Genomic DNA, 22,220 nt, shown 5'->3' on the forward strand with positions numbered 1-22,220 from the left:
GCAAATCTATAATATGCTAAATCTGATGAGGAAAAGGAGAGTTGCAAAGATTATATTGGCCTGCTGCTCATCGATTAGAGCTACCTACATAATGTACACATTCACGCCCACATCAAAAATCTAAATATCCAAAGTAACAGAAAAGGTTTAATGGTTCTAAACATACCTTTGCGATTAAGAGCAAAATAACAGGGAGGCGGCGATTAAGATCAAAATAACAGGGAGAAACGCGGTGCATGTACGTATGTGACGGATCTGCAACTAACGCCGGAGATGGCAAATCCCACTCATTTGCAAATCCGTGACCGCGTAAAAACGACTACCTCTTGACGCGGAGGAATGACGGAGTTACAACCAAGACACCGAACCTTGCCCCACCCACATCAGCTACAACAAAAAACATCAACCAAAAGATACATGTTTGGATTTAGTAGAACTTTATCAATTTGTTTCATGAAGAAGATTAACATTTTATCAACAAATAAAGAAACTCAGACATAAATCAAGAATGAATACCACTGAAGTAGGTCAAGACAAAAACTTAATCAAACCCAAATGAAATCGACCAAGTTGCATTCATCCACTATTTGTTGTTTGTAATTTCTTTTTTATTCTAAAATATCATACTACATAAAATATCCTAAACAAAGGGACACCATGAAGGTATAAAACGGTAAAATCTTCTTCATAAAAATATTGGTGCGCCCAAATCCAAACTCTCAACCAAACATCATAGAACCCTAACAATTTTATCATAAATTCGTCATTAGCATGTAACCATTACAATCGAAATGAACCTCAGAAGAAGCCACAGTCGAGTGACTCAAACGAAACGAATCTCAGCCCAGACTTCTTATTCCAAAATCACACGATCTTCACAACGAAAGAAGTAATCTGCAAAAAAAATAAATAAATAAAATAAAAAAAAATTAGTTGTCTGCTTAATTTGGGTCAGACTTTTAATGCTCTTAATTGAGTAGCATTTGAAGTAAATCAATCAATTCTACCGATCAATTTCTTCAAAATTTGAAACATTCACAACTAAAAAATATCATAAAAGATTATAAAACGTACATGTTTGAGGTTACCTTTCGGTTATGACAACACTCTGAGGACTGGCTCAACTAACTCCACTTACCACGTTTAAACCAATCGCGGTTCCAATGATAATAGCAGCAAACTAAATCATTCATTTGACCATCTCCACCTCCAGTCAACATTTTTAGGAGCTACTTAGTCAGTATGTTGCTTAAAAATAAAATCTTTAGCAAGTAAAAAAAATGATCATGAGTCCTAACAACTGAATCCAATTAACAAAACCATACAGTTGTCAACAACGTGGAAAAGAATAACAACCTAAGCTTCAAGTTTAGCAATATGAGCGATTAATGAACCACTATCCCTTCGTTTAATTGATTCTTCATCAAATCATGCTTCACAAAGACGAACTCTCAACATGTTATGATCCATTCCCATACCTGAAACAGATCAACGTATCTTGTCAGCAGCTATCAAAACACAAAATCCTCAAAACATGAATCAAACTTGGCAAATAAAGAGCAAAGAAACAATACACATTAAATCGTTAAACATCACCAAAATCCTAAAATTTCAGATCAAATGGAGTTAATGAGCTAAGATGGAAACTGCTTACATGGACACTCGATCTGGTCGGTAATTACACCTCCGATCAGATCAGAAAACTGCATACTGAAATAGGGTCCTTGGAACCGAGGTAAGAGACGGAGAGCAGAGGTGAACACGCACGCATCACAAACGCGAGGAGGTATTTATATTTTTTTTATCTTTATGGTAGGTTCTATCATCTTGATTTAAACCATACTTTAAAGAAAGCAAAAGACCTATTGCAAAAAAAAAGTAGAATGTTTTAATTAACGTAGATCTAAATTGAAAACCTAAACTCCAAACCTTTTATTTCCAAACCCTTTTAATTCTAACCGAATTAAACATCTTGAACAACAAAAAAAATTGAAGATTTACAATAATGATTGACTTCAAAATTTAAATTTAAAATAATGATTGACTTCAAAATTTAAAATTTAAATTTGAATTCTGAAAATTAAATCACTAACATCCAATACCGTAAATTAAGCAAACTTATTAGGAAAGTCTAACCTTGCCAAGCAAAATTGCTCCAACATTTATTTATAGAAAGAGATATCTTAATTTAGGAAAATCATATAATACTAAAATTTAAGGAAATAACGAAATCTTTGATGGATTGTAATTAATACATATTAAAACAGTAGAAAATTTATTAGAAACAACCCAAATATTCAAATTTAAAAAATATCATAGTTAGATTTGCAAAAAAAAAAAATATATATATATTTTACAAAATTATACACATCAACATAAACAATGAATTTTAAAATTATACCAAAAAAACAAATAAAAAATTAAATAAAGCAAATTCCTTGTAAACAATGAATCATAGTTACATTCCTTGTAAGGTGGTTGTTCTCCCCACATTAATGAAGCAAATTCATTAGGTATTTCCTATCAGTGAAAACAAAAAAAAAAAAAACAAATAAAAAATTAAATACATAAGTCTAAATACAATATGGTTAGTAATCATAAAACCAATAAACATACCAAAAAAATAGGATCATCGTCCTCAATCAACTTTAAGAATGAAGGAATGTTGTTACTCAAATCCATACCTGCAAATTAAATGTGAACGGTTTTAAACACATAAAAACGATAAATTATTTATAGAAATAAACTCATAATAGCGAGAAAGCATATAAAACCGAAAAAAACAAAAAAAGGTTTCAAAAAACGTAACACCATTTATTTATAGAAATAGAAACCTTAATTCCGGAAAATCATCATACTAAAAATAAATCACTAACGAAATTTAAAATTGCTCAAAATTAAAAATTTAAAATTTGATTCCGGAAATATAAATAGAAATAGAAACCTTAATCCCAAAAAATTATCATACTAAAAATAAATCACTAAAATTTACATTTGAGGTTTCAAAAATAAATTACTAACGAAATTTAAAATTGCTCAAAATTTTAAATTTAAAACTTGAATACCGGAAATAGAAATAGAAATAGAAACCTTAATTCCGGAAAATTATCATACTAAAAATAAATCACTAACCAAATTAAAAAATTGCTCAAAATTTTAAATTTAAAATTTGAATTCCGGAAATAGAAATAGAAACCTTAAAATTTTAAATTTGATGTTTCAGAAAACGTAACACCATTTATATACAGAAATAGAAACCTTAATTCCGGAAAATTATCATACTAAAAATAAATCACTAACGAAATCTAAAATTGCTCAAAACTTTAAATTTAAAATTTAAAATAGAAACCTCAAAATTTAAAATTTATAATTGGAATTCTGAAAATTAAATCACTAACATCCAATCCCGTAAATTATCATACTAAAAATAAATCACTATTTATTTATAGAAATAGAAACCTTAATTCCGAAAAATTATCATACTAAAAATAAGTCACTAAATTTAAATTTGAGGTTTCAAAAATAAATCACTAACGAAATTTAAAATTGCACAAAAAATAAAAAATTAAAAATTTGAATTCCGGAAATACAAATAGAAACGCTAAAATTTTAAATTTGAGGTTTCAAAAAACATAACACCATTTATTTATAGAAATAGAAACTTTAATTCCGGAAAATTATCATATTAAAAATAAATCACTAACGAAATTTAAAATTACTCAAAATTTTAAATTTAAAATTTAAAATAGAAACCACAAAATTTAAAATTTAAAATTTAAAATTTGAATTTGGAAAATTAAATCACTAACATCCAATCCCGTAAATTATCATACTGAAAATTATCATACTAAAAATAAATCACCATTTATTTGTAGAAATAGAAACCTTAATTCTGGAAATTATCATACTAAAAATAAATCACGAAAATTTAAATTTGAGGTTTCAAAAATAAATCACTAACGAAATTTAAAATTGCTCAAAATTTTAAATTTAAAATTTGAATTCCTCAAATAGAAGTAGAAACCTTAATTCCGAAAAATTATCATACTAAAAATAAATCACTAACGAAATTTAAAATTGCTCAAAATTTTGAATTTAAAATTTGAATTCCGGAAATAGAAATAGAAACCTTAAAATTTTAAATTTGAGGTTTTAAAAAACGTAACACCATTTATTTATAGATATAGAACCCTTAATTACGGAAAATTATCATACTGAAAATAAATCACTAACGAAATTTAAAATTGCTTAAAAATTTTAACTTTAAAGTTTAGAATAGAAACCTCAAAATTTAAAATTTAAAATCTAAAATTTGAATCCTGAAAATTAAATCACTAACATCCAATGCCGTAAATTATCATACTAAAAGTTATCATACTAAATATAAATCACCATTTATTTATAAAAATAGAAACCTTAATTTCGGAAAATTATCATACTAAAAATAAATCACTAAAACTTAAATTTGAGGTTTCAAAAATAAATCACTAACGAAATTTAAAATTACTCAAAATTTTAAATAAAAAATTTGAATTCCGGAAATAGAAATAGAAACCTTAATTCCGGAAATTGTCATACCAAAAATAAATCACTAACGAAATTTAAAATTGCTCAAAATTTTAAATTTAAAATTTGAATTTCGGAAATAGAAATAGAAACCTTAAAATTTTAAATTTGAAGTTTCAAAAAACGTAACACAATTTATTTATAGAAATAGAAACCTTTATTCCGGAAATTATCATACTAAAAATAAATCACTAACGACATTTAAAATTGCTCAAAATTTTAAATTTAAAATTTAAAATAGAAACCTCAAATTTTAAAATTTAAAATTTGAATTCTGAAAATTAAATAACTAACATCTAATCCTGTAAATTATCATACTAAAAATTATCATACAAAAAATAAATCTCCAGTTATTTATAGAAATAGAAACCTTAATTCCAGAAAATTATCATACTAAAAAAAAGAAATAACGAAATCTTTAATGGATAGATAATTAATACAATACAAAATTTGTTACAAAGAAAACAAAGACATTCAAATTTTAAAAAATATCATAGTTAGATTTTCAAAAATAAAAAATAATAAAAATAACTAAAAAAATCACTAACATCCAATCCCGTAAATTATCATACTAAAAATTATCATACTAAAAATAAATCACTATTTATTTATAGAAATAGAAACCTTAATTCCGGAAAATTATCATACTAAAAATAAGTCACTAAAATTTAAATTTGAGGTTTCAAAAATAAATCACTAACGAAATTTAAAATTGCTCAAAATTTTAAATTTAAATTTGAATTCCGGAAATAGAAATAGAAACTTTAAAATTTTAAATTTGAGGTTTCAAAAAACATAACACCATTTATTTATAGAAATATAAACCTTAATTCCGGAAAATTATCATAGTAAAAATAAATCACTAACGAAATCTAAAATTGCTCAAAATTTTAAATTTAAAATAGAAACCTCAAAATTTAAAATTTAAAATTTGAATTCGGAAAATTAAATCACTAACATCCAATTCCGTAAATTATTATACTAAAAATTATCATACTAAAAATAAATCTCCATTTATTTGTAGAAATAGAAACCTTAATTGCGGAAAATTATCATACTAAAAATAAATCACGAAAATTTAAATTTGAGGTTTCAAAAATAAATCACTAACGAAATTTAAAATTGCTCAAAATTTTAAATTTAAAATTTGAATTCCTCAAATAGATATAGAAACCTTAATTTCGGAAAATTATCATACTAAAAATAAATCACTAACGAAATTTAAAATTGCTCGAAATTTTGAATTTAAAATTTGAATTCCGGAAATGGAAATAGAAACCTTAAAATTTTAAATTTGAGGTTTTAAAAAACGTAACACCATTTATTTATAGATATAGAAACTTTAATTCCGGAAAATTATCATAATAAAAATAAATTACTAACGAAATTTAAAATTGCTTAAAAATTTTAAATTTAAAATTTAGAATAGAAACCTCAAAATTTAAAATTTAAAATTTGATTTCTGAAAATAAATCACTAACATCCAATGCGGTAAATTATCATACTAAAAGTTATCATACTAAATATAAATCACCATTTATTTATAGAAATAGAAACCTTAATTTCAGAAAATTATCGTACTAAAAATAAATCACTAAAATTTAAATTTGAGGTTTCAAAAATAAATCACTAACGAAATTTAAAATTGCTCAAAATTTTAAATTAAAAATTTGAATTCCGAAGATAGAAATAGAAACCTTAATTCCGGAAATTATCATACTAAAAATAAATCACTAACGAAATTTAAAATTGCTCAAAATTTTAAATTTAAAATTTGAATTTCGGAAATAGAAATAGAAACCTTAAAATTTTAAATTTGAAGTTTCAAAAAATGTAACACTATTTATTTATAGAAATAGAAACCTTTATTTCGGAAATTATCATACTAAAAATAAATCACTAACGAAATTTAAAATTGCTCAAAATTTAAAAATTTAAAATAGAAACCTCAAATTTTAAAATTTAAAATTTGAATTCTGAAAATTAAATAACTATCATCCAATCCCATAAATTATCATACTAAAAATAAATCACCATTTATTTATAGAAATAGAAACCTTAATTCCAGAAAATTATCATACTAAAAAAGGAAACAACGAAATCTTTAATGGATTGATAGTTAATACAATACAAAATTTGTTACTAAGAAAACAAAGACATTCAAATTTTAAAAAAATATCTTAGTTAGATTTTCAAAAATAAAAAATAATAAAAATAACTAAAAAGTTATACAGATTAGCATAAACGATTTAGCCTATAACAATTATCGGATCAAAAAACACCAAAACAACCATAAAATTAAACTTACCTCTTCAGTTCGACGAAGATTTAGAGTCCGGGAGTTGCATAAAATTTAGGGTTTCTCAAGAAAAAACAAAAACCAAAATAATAAAATCACTAACAACATCACTCTTTGAAGACATCAAGAATAGATCCATTCATAAGATTAGAATCGAAGAATTAAAATCATCATCAACAACAAAAAATTTATAGAAATAACAACATACCTTTAATTTTTATAAAATCAACTTTAATTTTTGATCGAATATACATAAATAAGAACAAAGAAAACGTTATTAGCAATCGAAACAATTTTTATAAAATCAACTTTGTATACAATCGAATAACATAAATAACAACATACCTTTAATTTTTTTGATCGGATCTACAGAAATCAGAAAAAAATGGTTTTTAGCAATCGAAACAATCTTTATAAAATCAACTTTGTATAAAGTCGAATAACATAAATAACGCAGATCTTGGTTCGATTTGGTCTATTTACCTTTGATTTTAACCGGATTCTTGGTTGAAGATTGTGATCGGAGAACATAAACAAAGACTATTTCGCTTGGATCATGTAGTTTAGCTTTGATTTGTAAAGGATTTCTTGATTTAAGCTTGTGATCGGAGAAGGTAGGTAGAAGAGAGAGAACAAAGAGAATGAAGATCACCGATTAAGAATTGGTATGCACAATAATTGAGTAAAAACAATTTAAAGGACCCATATTCAAAATGGGTAATCTGGAAAACCCGAAACCCGGCCCAAACTTTTTCGGATCCCGCGTATTTCTTTGGTTTTAGGTTTGTGTTTTATGAAAGTTGGATTGTTTATAGAGAATTACATGAATTCCCTCCCAAAATCAAAGTTCACTAAACCAATGGATGCCACATCAGCAAAATGGCTCCACCATTCAAGGACACATAGCCCAAATCATCTAATTTATTAATATATATAGATGAGATTAGGATGAAAGGTATTATCTCAACGATGCTTTTCTCTGGCTTACTTTTCAAAAATGCATTTTGGCTTGCGTTAATGTAATCGGTATTTAAAAAAAAATGTTTTTTGGCCTTCGGTTATGTAATCGGTATTTTCAAAAAATGTTTATCTATGAAAGCAAGAGATGGAAAGTTTTGTTCTAAATTCTGCCTTATTTCATGATATTTAGAAGCACTTCTACAACTTTATCTCTCTCCATTTCCCTCACTTTTTTTTACTTCTTTCAAAGGGGGATGAAGACCTTCTTTAGAAGTTGTCGCTCGATCGAAAGGATATAGTTCGACACTTGACTTAGAATGTCCGGCTAATAGTATTTGGTGCATAAGGTTCGACTAATAACGTTCAATGTGTGAGTTTGGGCTTATAATGTTCGTTACATAAGGTTCAGTTATTTGAAGTTCCAATATGTGATATGGCTTAGGAAGTTTTGTTCATATGGTTTGACCAATTTTTTGTATGAAGTTCCAATGTGTGATATGACCTTGTGATCCAGTGATGGAAATTGCTTGAGTTCTCAAATGAGGCTCAGGTTCGATCCCCATTCACTGCAAGTGAGGTGGTAAGATTTACATACCTTGGTGGGGTTCCTGACCGGGGTCACGGGTTCGAGCCTGGCAGTCGGGATTAAGTTTCCATGAGGTGCGAGGAAGGGCTCTGCACTACACTCCCCCTCATTCGAACCCGGGTGGCTGTGCTTCCGATAAAAAGGGTTGAAGCGTAGTCGGTAGTGCAGGGGCAGACCTAGAGTGATAGAAGGGGTAATCTCCGTTGCTCCTTGACGCTCCGACGGTAGTGTAAATTTTAAAAAAATTTGAAGTTTTTTCGATTTCGTTGTCTCTTTTTATTGAAATGTTACCCCTATACAGATATTCTAGATCCACCACTGCGGTAGTGGTTTTCCAATCGATCTACACCTTTCAAAAAAAAATTTCGAGGATCTTTATCCATATAGAAAAACGCAATTTGCGTCCCTGTGGTATGTGCGAAACATCAACCTGAGCCCCTAAATTCATTTTTTTGGTTTTTTGAGCCCCTGAGGTTATAAATTCATAACACTCTGAGTCCTTCCGTCTGTTTGACTGTTTGACTATTGTGAAATGTCCTTTATACCCTTAATGATACATTCATATAATCCCTTATCCCCTAAATTGATCAAACTGATTCATAAGACTAGCAACTACCCCCACCACCAGCACAATCCACTTGCCACCATCACCTATCTGCCACCACCACCACTTCACCTAAACTTCATCGGACAACCATGCATCGTTCTTTGCCTAACAACAAATCAAAACCCAAATCTACCCTACCCTTTTTCAAACCCACCTATCTGCCACCACCACCACCCACTTCTACCTGTGACCGTCTTTCAAACCCACCCACCTCTACCTGTGACCGTCTGCATAGCAATGTATCCACAAACAAGCATAACCACTAAACCCTTACACAGCCTCGTAAATCCCGTAAACAAGTTCGCACCCTACCAGTAACCAATCAAACAACAAATCACAAATAGATTCACTAATCTCTAAACACAGTTTCAACTTTCAACACAAATAAATGAGTAAATTAAATTAGGTTAAATGTAGTAATAATCGATGAGATTTGTACGGATAAATGAGGAACTTACTGCCAGAGAACTCATGATGAGTGGATAGTGTAGGTTTAGCTGATTAGATTTGATGAGATATGAATTTTGAGAGTGTGGTGGTAGATCGGAGTGAGGCGACGGTGTTACGGTGGTCGGAGATTGGGGAATTTGATGGGGAGGAGTAGATCTTGGGGTTGAGTGAGATTTAAGGGGTGAAGTTATTGTTGCGTTGAATGTTAATCAGGGGTTTGAACATTTCTAAAGGTAGATAATTTCTAAAAGTAGATAATTTAACCACAAGCGGTGGGATTGTCTGGTTACGTCATGTGATTGCTTATGGAGTTTGAAGAACGTTGATTTGTTGTGTTGGGGTTGAAGAAGAAGAAAAAGGGTAGGGTAGGTTGATTTTTTTCTAAAAAAAAAAATCCAAACATGTGTGTTCATGTTCTGAACTAAATTAGGGCTTAATAAAGTTATTTAGGGTTTTTAGAAGGGAAGAGATGACAAAAGACGGTCTTACCCCTGGCTCAAACAGTCAAATAGACGGAAGTGTGACGGAGAGACTAAAAGTATTATGAATTCATAAACTCAGAGGCTCAAAAAACCAAAAAATGAATTTAGGGGCTCAGACGCAAATTCAGTTTTTCTCTTATCCATATAACAAACTTCCTCCCCTCAAAAATATCCCAAAATCAAAACCACCTTCAAACACTCATCAATCTCAACCCTAACAACAACTTCACAAACCCTAGATTCAACCCTAAACCGCCATGGATCTCATAAAACAAGAGCTTCTAAAGAAACGGAAAGCTCTCTCGGAGGAAACCGGCGGCCGGAAAGTCTTCAAACGCTCAGAAATCGAACAAAAACGAATCCAAAAGCTTCGGGAAGAAGAAAAACGAGACGCAGAAGCCAAACGCCTCCGTCAAAATCAAATCCAAAACGACTCAAATCCGTCAGATCCGAACACATCAAACCCTAACTCAAACATCGATTCAACAAAATCAAAATCTGAATCCGTTACTTCGTCTTCAAAAGCTCCGATAACCGATGAACAGAAAATAGATTCGTTGAATTTACCGAAACAAGAGGTTATTCGCCGGTTACGGTTTCTGAAACAACCGGTTACGTTGTTTGGAGAGAGTGATGATGACCGGTTGGACCGGTTGAAGTATGTGTTGAAAGCTGGATTGTTTGAGTTAGATGATAGTGATATGACTGAGGGACAGACAAATGATTTTTTGAGAGATATTGTTGAATTGAAGAAGAGGCAGAAGTCAGGGATAATGAGTGAGAGGAAACGGAGATCAAACGAGGAGAATACGGAGGATAAGGATGGGGGAGGGGGTGAGGATGATGGTAGTGGTGATGGCGGTTCGTCTGGAATGGATCAGGATAAGGATTTTAAGCGGATGAAGGCGAGTTTTAACGAGCTTTGTGATGAGGATAAGATTTTGGTGTTTTTTAAGAAGTTGTTGATTGAGTGGAATCAGGAGTTGGATGAGATGAGTGATGTGGAGAAGAGGACGGCGAAGGGGAAGTCGACGTTTGCGACGTTTAAGCAGTGTGCACGGTATTTGAATCCGTTGTTTAAGTTTTGCAGGAAGAAGGTATGATTCATTGTTCTTTGTATTGGATTGTTGATTGCATTAGTTAATGTTAATTGTGTTAGGAATGTTAGTTGCTTGTTAGTGTGTTCATTTGAAACTGTTTAAGAACTTGTAAATGGTGGGAAGGATAGTGATGATAGAAATCGAAGTAGGTAACGGATAGAAACGTTTGAAAATCAAATAAAAACGGTAGAAATAGGCTAGCTCTAAAGCTTGTTTGTGATACAGATACACCACACAAACAAACGATAGGGCAACGATATCCAACTGGAGATACAGACACACCACTACGCTTAGAGAGTTGGGTCTAAGAACACCACCCAACATGCCACAATTGAGCTAGCATAGACAAAATCAATTTAACTCAAAATCCATTGAGAGAAATTAGCCGAAGCGAAAATTCCCATACTCAAAAACACTTCCTTTTTCATTTCTTACGAACTGTTACATATAGAAGATTCTAAAAGAACTAACAGCTAACCCACGTCTAAAACAAAATAACACCTAGTAATTTAGTACTAAATAACAGTGTTGTAAAAGTCGCTAGGCGGTCCCTAGTCGGCCGACTGGGGAGTTGAGAGTAATCGGAGTACTCGGAGAGTACTCGGGGAGTACGCGGACATGGTAAATATAAAGAAAATTAATTGTTATATATTATTTATGTGTTAAAATAAGCATAATTCATGTCAACTGAGTATAATTTAAAATGAAACATGTTTAAAGTTTAAATATTCTGAATACAAGTCCGACTAGTCTGAGTACAAGGCCGAGTAGTCCGAGTACAAGGCCGAGTAGGCCGATTTTGACCGAGTTTGACCGATTAAAAGTCAACAAACCACGTTGACCGCCTAGACCGACTAGGCCGACTACGTCCGACTATGTCCGACTAGGCGCCGACTAGGCCGACTAGGCACCGAGTACTCCCGAGTAATCCCGAGGCCGATTAATTGAGACCGCCTAGGAGGAAGTTGCCTCGGAGGGGGTCCGAGGACCGAGTACTCGCCGAGTACTCGGCCGAGTAATCCGACTTTTACAACACTGCTAAATAATAAGCATAGAGTACAATATATAACTAACAATGAAAAAAAAAGGAAGTGCAGAACATTATGGGGATGTGGGACACTTTGTTGACTAAAGTGTTTTGCAAAAGAACTTGAATACCAATCTTGCTGCCAAAAATCAATTTCAATTTCCCCATGGAAGGCTTGACCTGACTATCTTTAACAATTTTAAATTGTGGCATTTTTATCGGGTCGATATTGCTATCAAGCGAGTTAGTTGAGGTTGTATTTGGTGTGAAATTGTGAAAGCACTGCCTTAAAAGGAATTTAGGACCATTGTGTTTGTTGTGTTCACATCATAGCTATTAAAGGCGTTAGCCGCACTCAAGGCGCATAGGCCTCGCCTGGGGCCTAGGCGCAAGGCGCAAAAAAGCGCGGGGTTGAGAAAAAAAAGCGTACAACAAAAAAAAAACAAAAGAAATATTTTTATATAATAGAAAATTAATACTATTCTTCAAATAAAATAAACTAAAGCTATTATATAACAGTTAATATCATCTATTTAGTACCAAAAGTTATAAAATGCTAGTTTATTAGTGTAGAAAAGTAGTTTTATTTGATAAAAGTAGAAATCTAGCTAGAATCTTGCCAGAATTTAGAGAATTTGGCCGAAAACTCTCAAGAATCTAGGAATCTCGCTGGAATCTGCGCATGAACCATCACCTGGAGAATCAAAGCGCAACTGCCTTGACTTAAGGCACAATTGCCTCGCCTCGCTAGGAAATTGGGCCTAGGCGCAAGAGGCGATGGCTTTTAATAACTATGGTTCACATAGGCTATGTTTGCATTATTCTTGAATTGACATGATATTGTAGGCAGAACCCAAAAGGCATTATGCTAGGCTCCAGCTTGCTAGTCACATTGATAGAATCGGAAATTCAGATTTGATTGAAACAAGAACACACAAGAGAGATAATCCAATTTGAGAAGGATTAGGTCTCCAATTACAAGGTTTAAGAACCATTAATTTTATAGAATAAACATCGACAAGGGAAATTAACCTAAAACATGGATACTTAGGGGGAACGGTTATGGCCACTACTCTTGATTTCATGGCCCACAATACTATAGCTAACTGGGCCAGTGTCAAATAATGGGTTCCTAATCTGAAGTGGAACCAGGCCTGGGTTCGTATCACACATTATCCCTTGGTTTAAAAAATTGCGCCTGAGGCGCGTTTATGCACGAGGCGACCTTAGGCGCAAAGGGCTGCACTCGGGGTGACATTAGGCGAAGTGGTTTACATTAGATGTTATTTTTTGGCAAAATTTTGGCATAAGGCGCAGATGAGGTGCGCGCCTCATGTTCATGATCTTTTTATGTGCAGCAGGATGTTGTACATCAGGCTCTTTAGGTTGTACACGTAGGTAATTTATATGTTAAAAACATTTATAAACTTATTTAGAGGTAAATTTTGGGTAGGGGGTGCTAGAAACCTATGAGATATATATAAAAAGTTATATAATTACTTTGCGGCTCGCGTACAAAAAAGCACACAGCTTTTGTGCTTTGCGTTTTGGTTTTAGACCTTGTCATCTCGGTGCACTACTCGATTTCTATAACCAAGCATTATCCATGGATCTACTATGGAATTTGGACCCATCTTGTTGACACTAGTTCATGTATATGTTTAGATGAAGTATTATGTCCAGTGTAGTAGAAACTGACACTGTTAAGCAGGGCTAGGCGTGGTTAAGTGATCTTTCGGCAACACTATATGATAGTAGATATTAGTGAATGCCAGAATACTTGAACAACCCTACAATTTTGAGATGTCTTGGATCATGATTATCATTATTATATAGCTATCATTAGTCGGTTATTGTTAGATGAGTATTAGTTTTATTACTAGTATGCAACTTTTAAAAAAGGTGTTATAAATTATAATTCATATCAAATACTAATTATGACTATTTCGTAGTTCTTGCTTTGACTCGTATAATTTTTTTTTTTTTTTTTGAAATTATAGGTTCTACCTGATGACATTAGAAAAGCATTAATGCTAGTGGTGAACTGCTGCATGAAGCGGGATTACTTAGCTGCAATGGATCATTACATCAGAATGGCAATCGGGAACGCACCGTGGCCCATTGGTGTTACTATGGTTGGTATTCACGAACGTTCAGCCCGTGAAAAGATTTACACCAACAGTGTGGCCCATGTGATGAACGATGAAACAACTAGAAAATACTTGCAGTCAGTTAAACGACTGATGACGTTTTGTCAAAGGCGTTATCCGACAATGCCTTCAAAGGCGGTCGAGTTTAATAGTTTAGCGAATGGTAGTGATTTGCAGGCTTTATTGGCGGAAGAAAAGAGGAATGCAGGTGGAAGTCAACAGCAACAGCAAGAAGATAAGCTTTTCTTGATGCCACCCCCAAAGGATGACTAATCATCAAGTTATTTGTTGCTGAATCTGTGTCTGGTTTTGAAACATGTTATGTACTACTTTTTGTTATATGCTTCTTTATGAACATCAATCATTCATAAAGGTAAGCAAGTTATGCAACTTAGCCTTTCATTATGCACATGAATGTATTTGATGACTTTGTAGCAAGAAGTACGAAGCGTTAAGAGAACTCGATCCATTGTTGTGCGTGCAAGCAAAGCGATCTTTCTGGTTATGAGCGGCTGGGATTTGTATACCGATTATAAAAAACTAGCCATAGAAGAGATGGAGATATACACTTGAAGAGTAATGGTTGATAAACACACACATATATAGGTATACATACATAGTGTGAGGTTCATTGGGGAACACTAAAAAAGTGGGGAACAGTGGGGAACCGACTCAAACGAATTCCGATTGGACTTATTCCAGCGGCGTTGGAACCGGCTCGTCGAACCCTAACTAGGATCTTTTAACCATAAACCCTAAATCATAAACCTAAATATATTAGGGTTAGCCTTTTAGGGTTTAGCTTTAGGGTTTAACTTTAGGGTTTAGCTTTAGTGTTTAGCTTTAGTGTTTAGCTTTAGGATTTAGCTTTAGGTTTAGCCTTTAGGGTTTATAGTTTAGATTTTACGGTTTAGCTTAGGTTTTAGCCTTATTTTTTAGCTTTAGGGTTTAGAGTTTAGGAGTTAGGATTTAGGGTTTAGGGTTAAGAGATCTTAGTTAGGGTTCGACGAGCCGGTTCCAACGCTGCTGGAATGAGTCCAATCGGAGTTCGTTTGAGTCGGTTCCCCGCTGTTCCCCACTTTTTTAGTGTTCCCCAATGAACCTTCCCCTACATACATATTTACACAAATTGAAATGATCAAATAAGGGATATTCAGGGAGACATGTAACTAGGACTTCAAAAACAAAAATAAATGAGCGAACAAAAATAGAACATATAAAAATGTTTAAACGAACGAACCACAAATGAAGATAAATGAGCGATCATAGGGAACCTTCACGAACGTAAACGACTGAACACAACATCTGTTCATGTTCATTCGTTTAACTTAACGATCACAATTTTTTGTTCGTGTTTGTTCATTTACTAAACGAACGAACTTCCCGCCAAATTCATTTACAGCCCTAGGTAGAACAGGAGCCTTTCCACGGTAAAATTTGAATCCAATTTTCAATTTTTCGCCGAGTTCTGTAAGATAGAACACAACATAATCCCCTCTCGTTAAGTTATAAGCCCTGTAAACTTCAGTGAAGTGTGTTAAAAGATATTGGTTATTATCCTTAATAAACCATACATACAGTGAATCCTTTTCCATCTATACCACTAACCAAATCAACTTCAAAATACTTATCTTTTGGATCACCTATATGTGGTAGTATTTCATTTTCAACAGCTTCCAGCATAAGCTGTGTGCACTATATATTTAGTATTATTATGGATTATAAATTTGCAACATCTTTGTGCACAGAGGAGTTGTACTAAATGCTTAGTGAGGTTTTCAAAAAAAAAAAAAAAAAATTGATATAACACTTTTAACTCACAATTATTTGATTTTTTACTTTTAACCCAAAAGTTTTCATCTTGCAATTTAATGTCAACTTTTTTACTTTCAACTGTGTTCCTCTGTGCTTTTCATATTTCGCAATTTTTACGATTCGTTTTAAATTCTGCGAGTTAACACGTGTTTGTGTGGTTCAACGTTTTTATGTTTCGTTCTAATTTTTGCGAGTTAATATGGCGCAACGTGCGTGTGTGGGTTAACATTTTTACGTCGTGTATAATTTTCCCATTTGATAGGTTTGTCGCAATGCGCATGTCCTAAATTGACTTAGTTATTATTTTCTATGTTTTACATTTCGGTCTAATTTCTTTGCATTAACACGCCGTAACTTCAGTGTTGGTGGTCGCTGGCGGTTGTGTGACATTGGTGCTATTTGGCACTGTTTTACGCCCCAACTGCAACGCGTGGGGAGGGGGGGGGGGTTAATTATTGTTAAATAGCATATATAAATTGATAGTTACATTTTAATATCCATTATTATGACACTAGTCATTTTTCAAGAGAGAGAGACATATATACATCATTTTTCAAGATTCTCAAGTGGATTGGCAATGTAGCTTATTGACTTGACTTGACTCAAGAGTTCAACAACGTTCCATCTCTCCAATCTCAAAAAGTGCTTAGCCGACGAAGGACTTCACATTCCCCTCGACGACATACACATCGATGAGTCCATGCACTTCATTGAAAAGTCGGTCGAAATCATGGATCGTGAGACAAAGAAACTTAGGCGAAGTCGTATTCCTATCGTCAAGGTTCGTTGGGAGGGAAAACGTGGTGTTGAATTCACATTGGAACTCGAGAGTGATACGAAGACCAAGTATCCACACTTTTTCCTTGAGTCTTCCTCTTGAACAAATTTCGGGACGAAATTTCTTAAAGTATAGGAGACTGTAACGATTCGCATTTCATACTTTATATTTTTAGCAAGTTTCTATTCGCATTTCATTTCAATCTTTGTAATCTCGAGACTTTGATCATAACGGAAATCATATTTTATATCAACCTTGTCTAATCATACATGGATAATACGTAATCAATCGTGAAATAAATGTTTTAATTAAAAACCGAGACATACATCGAGATAATATTTTCTCGGAATCACATTCATACGTGTTTCATACTTATAACATACTTGCATACACATTTATAGCATAAAATAACCAATAATACAAGTGCAAGGACTAAAACTGAAAATTTTCCACCTTCACAACCGCCCTTATTAACTCCCAACCACCTTCATTAACTCCCAAACCCTAATCCCCGCTTATAAATACAAGCCTCCACCACCTCCTAAACACTTTCCGCCCTCTTTAGTCACTCCCAAACTCTCTCAAATCATCAAGAAATCTTCCATTTTTGGACAGAAAATTCTAAGTCCAAAAAGTGAGTTTAAGCTTGGTTCTTCATCTTTTTTCTTCTTGTTTTCCTTCTACTTGGACAACCTCTAGGAGTGTTACCCCATGTTTCAAGGTAAACAAAGTTGGTACATCACCATTTTTAGGTCCAAAGTTAGGATTATTTTTCTAAGTTTTGTTAAAACTTTCATACTTATTAGTTTCTACTTTGTTTTCTTGGGATATTATCTACCAAACCGAGTTCCCAACTAATCTTCATATTGAGGGACTTAAGGTTTATTTCTGCAAAAGGTTCATATGCCTCCTTCTTAATGCTTTAAAGACCCTAAGTAATCCCCACAATACAACAAAGTGAGAGGTCCCGAACCAAGTCTTCAACCTGCAACGTTGAAAGATTTGAGTTATGGTAATGGTGTTAACAATGGAACCTTGGTTCTACAACTTGGATTCCACCTACCTCACTAGATTACTTAGTGTCTTAGTTAATTAGCTTACTTTCATACCATCTAAGTCACCAAACAACTTTCAAGTAAACAAAGTGAACAAACTACACCAAGTCTTCAAACACTATCCATGTTCTAAATGCACTCGTCTAGTTTACTCACTTGGTTGTCTTAGTGAATTAAAAGATTTATATTCTTATTCTTAGATTCAAGTGTCACACCCCAACCGATGGCGGAATCATCGGGCCATGGCACTGAGCGAAACAGGTTGTCCAGAAGTTTCCACAACAACTATCATTACTATTCAATTTATATAATACGTCCCATACCGTACCTTAAATAGTAAACAAATTATTACAGATAATAACCAGTCAAATATTCTGTTCCGACAACTCAGATTTTAAATAGAAATACAGCAATTGTTTATCTGCTTCTAGAGACCCCTAGCTTGACCACTACAGACAACTATTTGTTGGGCTCTAGAGCTTTATTCTAGCCTCGCTTCCCTAGCAAGTAAGCATCTTAAACACCTGTCACATACGTTAAAATAAAGTCAATACATATAATGTAAAGGTGAGCATACAAGTTTGATAATAGCATATAGAGTTCGAAATAGTTTACGCATAACCAGCACGTACACAGAGGAAAACGAAGCATGTTAATTATCGACATGGATCTATCGACACCAGTGACTGCGGGTTGACTGCCCGAGGCAGTTCACAATACATGATTACCACCGTAATCCATGCAAGTAATGGTCCTTAACAACCTCCGTGTGAACGGGTGCTGAGTCCAAATTATAGTACTATCGTTGTTAAGACAGGTAGACATCATTCCACGTGTAAACATAACAACAAGCATTCATTTAGTCACGTAATACATGCAGAACGGTTAGCGTTAAAATGATTGAGTAGTGTGTTCGATTGTGATTTAGATAAGTAACGTATGTAACACCCAAAAGTGCTAAAGCAAAAAGGGTTCGAGTATACTCACAGCGATTGATGGATTGAAGGGAGCGCTTGAGTGTAGGGTTAGCCTGAATAGTTCGATAGCATATCGATGAGTAGCACGTAAAGTGGAAACAAGTGTAGATGGGTCGAACAGCCTGGTCGATCGGACGGTAGGTTCGATCGGACGGGTTGATCGTTCAATTAACAGTCCATTCGGACAGCCTGTTCGATCGGTAGGTAGGTCCGATCGGATGGGCTGTTCGAGTGGATTGTTTCTTTCTCTGAGTAGGATGTGTTTATCCTGTTTCTCCTGCTCGGACATGAATCACCCAAGTCCGGCCGGTGAACGGTTCGGAACGGGGTTCAACGTGTAACCCGTAATCGGTGAACCTCGTGGATAGAAACTGAATCTTGAACCGCACAACTACTAGAATGATTAGTAAATCGAATCAAGCCTCGTTTCTATCGGTGTGGAGGCATTGAGTGTAAAAGAGTTGAAAGAAAGTTGGAAAATCCATTTTTCAATCCTTTACACCGTGTAAATGTTTAGATCTGTGATAGATCTTTGTTTGTTTATGTGGAAATCGGTTAGATCCAAGTTATTCTTGGTGGATTGAGGCCAAAACATGAAGTTTTTCAAGAACACCATGATGACATCATCCTAGAATGCTTGAATCTTGATGATTTCACGGTTAAAAGTTAAGATTTGAAAGATAGAAAGGTGTAGGAGTGTGCATAGATCAAGAAAGTACAAGATTTAGGATGAAATCTTACCGGAATTGAGAGAAATCGGTCATAAAACGGTGAGAGCACGAGCTGGTCGGTCAGAGTTTTCCAAAAGTGGTAAAGATGACAATGACAGGGGTATTTATAGGCTTCCAAAAGAGGAAAGGGCTGGTCGGTCGTAAAACGTTTCGCGTCGATAAATATTCGATTACTTCGATGATGAATTGATTAGCTTGATTATGGATTGATTGACTTTATCGCATTGTTACTTCCTACTATTCAAAGTCGTAAAACGTTTCGCGTCGATAAATATTCGATTACTTCGATTTCTTTGATTATTAACACTTACTCCACATAATACAACTAATAAAACATAAAATAGACTAATTACAATCAAAGAAGTCAATCTTGACTTTGACTTTGACTTTGACATTCTGAAAACACCGGGTGTTACAGCCTCCCCTTGTTTAGGGAATTTCGTCCCGAAATTAGGCTGAAAGTTGTACACCACAGTGAATCACCTTGCCAATTTCTCTCTCTAGGCTTTCACTTGAACAACTGCGGGTACTTCGCCTTCATGTCGCTTTCGAGTTCCCAATTGAACTCTGCGCCTCGTTTGCCTTCCCATCGGACTTTCACGATAGGTATGCGCGAGTGTCTGAGTTGCATGGTTTGGCGATCCATGATTTCGACAGGCTTCTCCACGAAGTGTAGTGTTTCGTTAATTTGAAGGTCATCGAGAGGTACAATCAGATCATGGTCAGCTAGACACTTTCGGAGGTTCGACACATGGAAAGTCGGGTGGTCGTTACTAAGTTCCTCCGGTAGTTCGAGTCTGTAGGCGAATTTTCCGATTCTTTCCAGAATCTTAAAAGGTCCAACATATCGAGGCGCTAGTTTCCCTTTCTTGCCGAATCTGACCACACCCTTCCAAGGTGATACCTTTAGGAGTACGTAGTCGCCAACGTCAAATTTAAGGGGCTTGCGTCTTCTATCGGCGTAACTTTTCTGTCTACATCGAGCTTTCAATAAGCTGTCTTGGATCTGGAGGACTTTGTCAGTCGTTTCTTGTAGTAACTCGGGACCGGTTAGTTGCGAATGACCGATCTCCTGCCATACAATCGGCGATCGACATCTTCTTCCATATAAAGCCTCGAATGGTGCCATATGGATGCTGGCATGATAGCTGTTGTTATACGAGAATTCGACTAACGGGAGGTATTTGTTCCAACTACCACCGAAGTCTATGACACACGCACGGAGCATGTCTTCAAGAGTACGGATCGTTTTTTCAGTCTGTTCGTCGGTTTGAGGATGGAATGCGGTACTTAAGTTAAGCGACGTACCAAGAGCTGCTTGAAACGTTTCCCACAATCACGAGGTAAACCGAGCATCACGGTCATAGATGATGTCGCGAGGCGTACCATGATTACAAATGATCTCGTCGGTGTAGATTCGGGCTAATAGTTCCACCTTGTAGTCTTCTCGTATAGGCAAAAAGTGGGCTGATTTGGTCAGACGATCAACTATAACCCAAATGCTGTCGTGACCTGATGGCGTGGGTGGAAGTTTGGTTATGAAATCCATAGCTATACTCTCCTACTTCCATATAGGGATTGGCGGTTGTTCGAGTAAGCCAGAGGGTCTTTGATGTTCAGCCTTGACTCTTGCGCAAGTCAGGCAACTTCCGACATAGAGAGCGATATCCCTTTTCATGCCCGGTCACCAGTACTTGTAGCGAAGGTCCTGGTACATTTTATCGGCACCGGGATGAATAGAATATCGGGATTTGTGGGCTTCATCCATTAGAATCTTTCGCAAATCGGTCCGCTTAGGGATCCAAATTCGGTCTAGATAATAGAAAATCCCATTTGACTTGCTTACAAGTTGAGCTCCATCGTGATAGATTCTTTCCTTCTTCAAGGTGCGTTCATTAAAACAAGCATGTTGGGCTTCGCGGATAAGGGTTTCGAGGTCGTGCTGAGCTTGGGTATTGCGAATGCTAAGCAAATAACTCCGTCTACTGAGTGCGTCGGCAACAACATTTGCTTCGCCTGGGTGATAACGAATCTCACAGTCGTAATCATTAAGAAGTTCTACCCATCGGCGTTGACGCATATTGATTTCTTTCTAATCAAAGATGTGTTGTAAACTCCTGTGGTCGGTGTAGAGCGTACACTTGGTACCATACAGGTAGTGTCGCCATATCTTTAACGCAAAAACAACTGCGCCTAGCTCGAGATCATGGGTTGTATAATTCTTCTTGTGGTTTTTGAGCTGACGAGATGCGTAAGCTATAACCTTGTCTCGCTGCATAAGAACACAACCAAGACCAAGGTTGGAAGCACCACAATAGACAATGAAGTCGTTGTTTCCATCGGGCAATGTGAGAACGGGAGCATTGCAAAGCATATGCTTGATGGTTTGGAAGGCAGACTCTTGTTCGGTTCCCCAAACAAAAGGCTTGTCTTTATGGGTAAGGGCGGTAAGCGGCACGGCGATCTTAGAGAACCCTTCGATAAATCGTCGATAATAGCCCGCTAGTCCGAGAAAAGAACGAACTTCAGACGGGTTCTTAGGCGTAATCCAACTCTTGACTGCTTCAATCTTCGCGGGATCGACATGAATACCTTGACTATTAACGATGTGACCCAGAAACTGAACTTCCTCTAACC

At 34.6% G+C, this 22,220-nt stretch overlaps 1 protein-coding gene across 2 annotated transcripts; it reads left to right on the forward strand.

Moving 5' to 3' along the window:
- Nucleotides 1-10,102: 10,102 nt before the first annotated feature.
- Nucleotides 10,103-14,711, forward strand: LOC110943747 (pre-mRNA-splicing factor 18). 2 transcript variants are annotated; one of them, XR_004868685.1, is made up of 3 exons: nucleotides 10,103-11,047; nucleotides 14,078-14,574; nucleotides 14,609-14,711. XR_004868685.1 is itself a non-coding variant. In XM_022185484.2 (2 exons), the coding sequence occupies exons 1-2, from the start codon at nucleotides 10,208-10,210 to the stop codon at nucleotides 14,498-14,500; spliced, it is 1,263 nt and encodes a 420-aa protein (XP_022041176.1). In that variant the 5' UTR covers nucleotides 10,103-10,207; the 3' UTR covers nucleotides 14,501-14,711. The 2 variants fall into 2 exon arrangements, 1 of the variants encoding a protein (XP_022041176.1); XM_022185484.2 differs by having other exon boundaries at nucleotides 14,078-14,711.
- The last annotated feature ends 7,509 nt before the right edge of the window (nucleotides 14,712-22,220 follow it).

Source organism: Helianthus annuus, chromosome 1, assembly GCF_002127325.2.
Source record: "Helianthus annuus cultivar XRQ/B chromosome 1, HanXRQr2.0-SUNRISE, whole genome shotgun sequence".
Taxonomy (NCBI): domain Eukaryota; kingdom Viridiplantae; phylum Streptophyta; class Magnoliopsida; order Asterales; family Asteraceae; genus Helianthus; species Helianthus annuus.

Bases quoted from the DNA above. Each gene is read 5' to 3' on its own strand.
- LOC110943747 (XM_022185484.2), top strand. From the start codon at position 10,208: ATGGATCTCATAAAACAAGAGCTTCTAAAGAAACGGAAAGCTCTCTCG. The intron at 11,048-14,077 runs GTATGATTCATT...TTGAAATTATAG, and splicing joins TTAAGTTTTGCAGGAAGAAG to GTTCTACCTGATGACATTAG.